The sequence below is a fragment of the Condylura cristata genome, unplaced genomic scaffold, assembly GCF_000260355.1.
Source record: "Condylura cristata isolate star-nosed mole 26May11 unplaced genomic scaffold, ConCri1.0 scaffold00002, whole genome shotgun sequence".
Classification (NCBI taxonomy): Eukaryota; Metazoa; Chordata; class Mammalia; order Eulipotyphla; family Talpidae; genus Condylura; species Condylura cristata.
The window spans coordinates 71,973,840-71,981,992 of record NW_004567103.1 but is presented as its reverse complement, the minus strand read 5'-3'; the positions used below and the strand labels follow the sequence as shown (position 1 = coordinate 71,981,992).

The window sequence follows — 8,153 nt, the reverse complement described above, 5'->3', positions numbered from 1 at the left end:
AAGTTGCTGCAAAAGACATGTGTTTCTCTTTTTTGGTTGCTGAGTAATATTCCATTGTATATATGTACCACATCTTTCTAATCCAGTCATCTACTAAAAGTTTGGATTTTTAAAAACACATTCAGGTACCTTAAATAAATAGCAAGGCTGCTGAATAACTATGGGGATATGTGAAATGTGGGCCATGTGAATCCTGAGCAACCTGGAATTTAAGGGAGTCAGAGATATAACAAAACTTGTACATAGGTGTAACTCATCCAGTTTGATGCAGAATGACTCTTCCAACATGGACCTTTCCTTCTCTTCAGGAAGCTTCACTAATAACTGTCTAAATACCCTGCATTTTCCTGACACTCACTTTTCTTGACATTTCCACTGTCTGAAATATCACCGCTCATTGTCACTAACTCTAAACTTTTCTTTTTCCTTCTGAAAGCCCTCTGCTATGATACTAATACCCCGGATGTTTCTCTTCTCTGATCCATGACAATATTTTCTGCTTGAAATACACATTTGCAATTTGACTTTTACTTTTGGGTTAGTTTTCTTTCTTTCTTTCTTTTTGTATTTATAGTTAATTTCTGTAATTAGTGAAGAGTTCTAGTATTTTATCCCATCATATATATATATATATACACACACACACACACAAACTCATAAAACAGTAGTTGCTAACTTTATAACTTGCCAACACTAGGTTTTCTTAAAATATATTCACTGAAATGCCATTTCCAGGAGAGCTACTTTGAGAAGAATAATTATGGGTCAACAAGGCTGCAAAACACTAGCCAGTTTCTGCCCAGGATATTCTTGCTATACATTGTCATTTTTAATACTCTCAATAGTAAAGCCAATTTTACTGTTTTAACATATCATACTTTCCTCCCACTTTTTATTTTATTTATTTTGTAAAGATTTATTTATACATACAGAACTGGGGTACAGGGAATGGTGCAGAATGGTAAGAGTATGCACAAAGACAAAGTGGGGAGCAGTACAGGCAGACTGATGAAGTACATTGTTGAGGGGAGCAGCGAGCGGGTCAGGAGAAGTCTGTTGCCACATGTGGGTCACCTCCCTGGCCTGGGATTGAACCTGTGCTGAAGCAGCAGCCAGCGTTGTAGTGCTGTGCTTTAACACTTGTGCCATCAGGGAGGACTTCCTCCCCCCTTTTTTTTTTTTTTTTTTTAATTTATTTATTCATACAGAACTGGGGTACAGGCTAGAGATGCGGAGGGTGAGAGGATTCACCAGGGACAGAGTGGGGAGGCAGATTGACGAAGTACACTGCTGAAAGGAGCAGCAGGTGGGTAGGAAAGGTCTGCCACGCCAGGTGGATCTCTTCCAGGGCAGGCGGGGATCGATCTCATGCTGAAGTAGCTTAAGCTTCTTAGTGTAGTGCTTTAACCTGCTGCGCCACCAGAGAGGGTCCCTCCCACTTTAAAAAAAATATTCATACAGAACTGGGGTACAGGTCAGAGGCACAGGGGCAGCGAGAGTCTTCATTAAAGACAGAGCAGAGAACAAAATAGGTACATCAATGAAATACACTGCTGAGGGGAGTAATGGGCCAGTCAGGGGAAGTCTGCCACGCTATGTGGGTCACCTCCAAAGCCAGGGATCAAACCGGTACTGAAGAGGCTACAGCCAGACTGCAGTGCTGTGTCCTAACCCATTGTGCTACCAGGGAGGGCCCACCTCCCACTTTTTAAATATGAACCTTACTAATACTTCCTACTCCTCAAAATGTGTTTTTGCAAGACACTGTTTTAAAATGGTCTGTGTAAAAAGTATACTAATGATATTCACAAATGTGGAAAAATAATTTTTAAAGTTTATTATTTTTATTGAAATAACAGTTTAAAACACTGCTTATGATTTAGGGGTATAGATTCATATCTCTTCAAAGGTATGTTGTTACTACCCACAACCAAAGCACCAATAATTCTCCACCATAAATCACTAAGCCTCCCCTTCTCTCTATGACCCTCACCCTCTCCTTCTGGTAGCCTCAATTCTGCTATCATATCATAAACCAAACAAAGGAACAGAAAGTGAATTTTGATTAGATGTAGGTCAGACATTTTGTTTGGTCTCTCTGCTTTTGTACTTGGGAAAGTACCCCTGAATTGTATTGGTAGGTGAGGTGTGTGTGTGTGTGTGTGTGTGTGTGTGTGTGTCTGTATACCATACAATGTTAACTCAACCTGAAAATAGATTGAGACTGAAGAGAGAATGATTGAAAGTGGTCTTTCAGCTTGATTATCTGCTAGAATCTCTATTACTTCTCATAATATGCTTGAAAAGTTTTATTTGTACCTCAAGGGCAAGGAGCTTGGCCTCATTTACAAATATGAATACAGATATGTAACAATGTGCTATCTTCTCCTCCTGGCAGTGTTGCTTGCTATTGGCTCATTTTATTTATTCACTTAAAAAAAAAAAGCATATCTATTTTGCTAATGTGGAAAGCAGTAGTTCTAGAGTCAAAAAGTTTTAATTTGATTCCCAATTCAGATCTGAGCATATTTTTCTACTGAAGTCACTGATCCCTCACCTACTGAAAGAGATGCAGCCCGCCTGCCCCAGAGAGCTGCTTCTAACAGAGTGCCTGGCACAAAGGAGACCTTCCATAAATATTAGTCCCCTATGTAGTTCTTTTTTTGTCAGACCGATTTTGACAAGAGAGTTGTACAATCATAAAGTCATGCAGACAAAACTGCCTCTCTCCTGTAGTCACCATTCCACATTTTGTGTTGTACTTCAAACTATAAATGATATCACTATTTTTCATGTCTTCTATTTTATGAGAAGACTAGATGGGGGAAATAGTAAAAGCTGAATTATTATCTCTACAGAGGAATGTTTGATTTAAGTAGTTTTCCAAAATAAAAATCATTTTAGATATGGAAAAGTAACTTGGAGATTATTGAGCCTTAATGGCTAATTAATTGTGTAACACCATTCCCATCTGTAGGTAGGGGTATCTTTTTTTTTTTTTTTTAAAGATTTATTTAATTATTCATACAGAACTGGGGTACAGGCCAGAGATGCGGAGGGTGAGAGGATTCACCAGAGACAGAGCTGGGAGCAGAACAGGCAGATGGACAAAGTACACTGCTGAGGGGAGCAGCGGGCGGGTCAGGAGAGGTCTGCCACGCCATACGGATCTCCTCCGGGGCAGGCGGGAATCGGACTCATGCGGAAGTGGCTTTAGCTTCTCAGGGCTGTGCTTTAACCCGCTGCGCCATCAGGGAGGGCCAGGGGTATCTTTTTTTTATTATTTATTTATTTATTTATTTATTTTGGCTTGAACGTTCATCAGATCATTGAAAAGGGAAATAGTAAATGCTTTAGAGACCACTTCAAGCTGACGTTCAACTTTCATCTCAACACACTTTATAGTTAAAGCCCATTTGCAATGTGGTTTTGGATTATTTACTACCATTCACAAACATAACAAAAGAATCATGATGTTATAATCTTGCCTATTTAGAATTAAAAGCACCCAAAATGATGAAATTCTTCTTTATAGGATAGAATGGAATGGTCAACCTACATCATGACTTCTGTCACCCTCATTTTATAGAAATGGTTGTCTGTAATGTCAGAAACACAAAAATCACGTCTGTATGATTATACCCCTCTTTGTACTGTTCTTGTAGATGCCTATATTTACCTCTGATGAGTGATAAATAGGAAATTTGTTGTAGAATGTAACTTTCTGAATGCAAAGTGATCTCCTGGTAGATTTGTTTGTTTTGGCATAAACAACATGAACAGATAAAGGCGATTTTCTTTTTTGTACTTCAGTTTTCCAAACTAAATTAAAGTAATAAAGGAAGCTAAATGATTCTTGGAGTAACCACAAATGTGCATTAATCAGCATCTATCTTGACCTGGTTTATTGCAGGAGAAGATGTATCAGGGGTTCTCTGTCCGGCTTCTCCGCCTCCTGAACGGATGGCTTGTGAAATCCCCTGCCGAATGGATTGTGTGGTAAGCGAGTGGACAGAGTGGTCATCCTGCTCCCAGTCTTGTTCAAATAAAAATTCAGATGGAAAACAGACCAGGTCAAGGACTATCCTTGCACTCTCTGGAGAAGGTGAGCAGTAGTAAAGTTTTCAACAACAAAGCTGTTTGCCTTAATTATTGTATTAATAGGTCTTATTGAGGAAATAGTGTTATCTTTGTTTCCTAAGTACAATTTTTCATTTCCATGCAGATATTTTCTCTTTAATCATCTAATATATCTTTGTTGAATTCCTATATTCATATGAGTTACTTCATACCTCTGTATATAGGTCATACAATTAGATGGATGTATTGTGTCCTAAGATTTATTTTTATTTATTGATGAATACAAGGACTAGGGTGTAGGCCAGAGGCATGGAGTAGGTGTGGGTGTATGAGAGGATTCACCAGAGACAGAGTGGGAAGCAGAACTGGCAGAGCTACTGAAATACACTGCTGAGGAGAACAGTGAGTGAGACAGGAGAGGTCTACTGCACCATGTGGGTAGGTCCCTGGCCTGGGATGGAATTTATACTGCAGTGGTAATAGCATGATAGTGCTGAGACTTGACCCTTACAACATCAGGGAAACCCAGATGGATATTACTTTTCATTTTATGTTTTGGGGGATGTAAACAATGTTGGGATGACTCACATCCAGCTTTACATGGCTCATGCAGTGGGATCATAATTGGGATGGGTCTGGTAAAAGAGCTTCAAATTAGGGATCAAGAAACATGGCCTCTTGAGTAGAAACTGCCAATAATATTAGCAAGCTATCTCATTCATATGTCCTTTTATTTCCTGTTCTGTCTTGCTGACATGTTGTGAGAACAAAAAGATGAAGGCTGCGAAAATGGCTTTGAAGAAGCTAAAATATGCTTTGGGAATGTTAACAGTGACAACAGAACAAATTAGAGGAGCAGCTGTTCCTATCACTAATAGTCATGGTCTCTGTCCCAAGACACAAGAGCCATTTCTTTCAGGACCTCCTTTGGCTTTGTCTGCCTAGGGCTCAGTTAGAACAGCTGGGCATGTGACCACTGGCTGTGAGGAACTCCTTTTTAGACAAGATGCTGCTCTGTGATCCTGAGAAATGGGGCTAGGGTCAAGATGAATGAAGATTTTCATATTCTTAAAGTGCAGTTGTCTCCCTCTCTCATCTTTTATATTTCTGGAAGGAGAAACAAGTCAGTAGTATTTAATGGGGAAAAAAGTAACAAGAATAACAAAACCAAGGTCACAAATCTTCCTGAACATTTGGTCTGCTGAATAAAACATTACTCTGTAGAAGAGTAGAAAAAAAATCAATACTTCAGATAAATATCAGTTTTTACATGGATATAAAAATGTGAAAGAAAGACAGTAATGAAATTTGATTGCCTGACTCACCCAAGAGTATTGTGATGCACATCTGTCTCGTCTCCCTACCAGTGGATAACACATTGTCAGATATTATTTCAGACTTTCAAGATGCACTTTTTCCAGGAAAACTTTGAGATACTTTTGGTTTTCCCAAATTGCAGTAGAATTCATGACTAAGTAGAGGATGGGTATCCTAAAGTGATTCTCTGTGAAACTTTCCTAATTCTCTGTTAGGTAAGAGAGGCCAAATATAGTTAATTTGTATGTGTTCAGCCTAGTATCACTTAAAGGCCGTGGGTTGATGTGTCTGGCTTATTAATTTATGTAGGCATAGTAATATTAAAATACAAGCAGATTTCTTTAGACTATCTCAGAGATACATGTCAGGAAGTTCAACAGTAGAATCAATAAAATTATAATCGAATTGGCATGTTCTGTGGCTTTTTATTTAGGAGAGAAGTCTGTTTCTCAGGTTACTTCTCACAGTCTAGGACCAAAGCTATAGAATGGAAGAAGGGCATAAGGGTTCAGTTCTTTGGAAGGCCATGTCCAAAAGACCAGCTCTCTGGATCATTGAGGCAGGAAAAAATAAATCAATAACACTAACGGCATCATAGTCTCAACAACAGCAACATCTAGGAATCCTTTTGTGCATTTTAATTTTGCAGGTGGGAAGCCATGCCCCCCTAGTCAGACTCTCCAAGAACACCGTTCATGCAATGATCATTCCTGTGTGCAGCTCTACTGGGAGACTTCACCGTGGGGCCCCTGTTCTGAAGACACTTTAGTAACTGCCCTTAATGCAACCATTGGCTGGAGTGGAGAAGCAACATGTGGTGTGGGCATTCAGACTCGGAGGGTCTTCTGTGTTAAGAGTCACATGGGACAAGTTACAACCAAAAGGTAATATCACTGCTTCGTTAAAAGTAAATATGATCATTACATACAGTATTTTTAGTTGAAAACATTTTTATGCAATAAATATCTCTAAATATGCATAAGAATAGAGCTTATTACTACTTGGTTGCCTCTTAAAGAATAATAAATATGCCTTAAATTATTTTCATATATAATATGGCTCATCTGTAAAGTTATAGTATGTTATTAATTAATGGATAAAAGTAGATAATACTTAAATATTGAATCAGAGTAATCCAATAAAAATTGATCTCAGGGTAGTCAAATAAATCAAACAAAAAATGATCTCCGTAATTTTTTCATCCTAAAGGTTAGGTCCACATGAAGACAGGTTCTACACTTTGAAAGTAAAGCATTGTGTTTATGATCTTCATTATTTCCCACTGATATATTCTACAGTGAGCAATAAATATGAATAGCTGTTTCCAGTAGACTAATTTATGCCCCAGACTAGTTTAAAATCTCATGCATGTGGAGACAAAAATTAAAAAAAAAAAACTTGGACATGGAATATAGGAAATAGATAACAAAAACAATCAGTAGCAATTGCAGTTATTGAAGAAGAATTGAACAGAAACTCAGCTGTGGGAATTTTGTCTCTACACAAATAAGGCATATCTCATCTCCAAATCCATGTAAGACTGATGAAAAAGAAATGTAAAGAGCTTGTGAAGCATCCAGACACTGCCTAACTAATACAGCCATAGAGATTTCCCACTCACCATGTTTGAACTAGAAACCTGTTTATGATAAAAGACTCCACCATAGGCACAGGATGTTGAGTCACCAGGATGGGCTGGTACAAACTTCAGTTTAATGCCATACACTAGCCAACTTTGAGATCTGCCCTAAGAATTTTCAAGTGAAAAGGTGAAATTTTCACTTCTTTTTGCTCATGATGTTCTGTGTATCTGAACTGAGAGTTGCCATGATCAAGCCTGGTTGAAAAATCAGGAGAAAAGAATAAAACTGATGCTCAGAAAGAAGCAAAAGCTGAAAAGGACAAATCCTGGCAGTGTCTACCATGGCTCCATCCCCCTGAGTATATTCTTACCCTTCTGGCAACATAAGTAAATGCTTTTTCTTTGCTTCTGTCTAATTCAATTCAATTTTTATTGCTGTCATGGGTAACTGAAACACCTGATTAATCTTACCTTGGGATATCATAAGGAGGGACTTTGGGCCTTACCCACACTGCCATGACAACCACTTTAGATGTGTATCAGAAACTCATGGAAGCACAGTTAAGGGAAATAGTGACAGAAATAGTGCAGATTGGCCAGGCACTGCAGTTTCAGATGAGCAGATGGCGCTGGAAATGCAAATGAAGATAACTGACTTGAAGTGAGGCACAGTCAAGGACCTAAGCTCTCGCCATTCTAAGTTCAGCTTCCAAAGGGCTGAGGTTGGGTGTTCTTTATTGTTACAACCCAAGCTTTTAGCACAGTGTCTGACTTGTAGTTAGTGGTCTATAAGCATTTGTAAAACACATGAATGAGATAGCATGTTTAGGGATAGTGGATATGGATTGCAAAAGATGAGAGAAATTTTTTTCTTTGCTTCAAGAAAAAAAAATCATCTCTGTAAATCAAAACCACAATGAGATACCACCTCTACTTCTGGAAATGAGCTACATTAAAAATACCAGAGGGCCCCTCCCTAGCGGTACAGTGGGTTACATACAGCACAGCACTGAGAATCTAAAGCCACTACCACATGAGTTGATTCCCGCCTGCCCCTGAGGCGACCACATGGTGCGACAGACCTCTCCTGACCTGCCCGCTGCTCCCCTCGGGAGTGTACTTCGTGGATCTGCCTGTTCTGCTCCCCACTCTGTCTCTGGTGAAGCCTCTCACC

At 39.0% G+C, this 8,153-nt stretch overlaps 1 protein-coding gene across 4 annotated transcripts in view; it reads left to right on the top strand.

Annotated features, from left to right (window-relative positions):
• THSD7B (thrombospondin, type I, domain containing 7B) overlaps positions 1-8,153 on the top strand; it is a 792,320-nt gene that overhangs the window by 425,756 nt on the left and 358,411 nt on the right. For all 4 annotated transcript variants that reach the window (XM_012728237.1, XM_012728251.1, XM_012728256.1 and 1 more), the window contains 2 exons: positions 3,914-4,105; positions 6,047-6,281. In XM_012728237.1, coding sequence (XP_012583691.1) covers positions 3,914-4,105; positions 6,047-6,281 — 427 coding nt within the window. The remainder of the gene's footprint in view (positions 1-3,913; positions 4,106-6,046; positions 6,282-8,153) is intronic.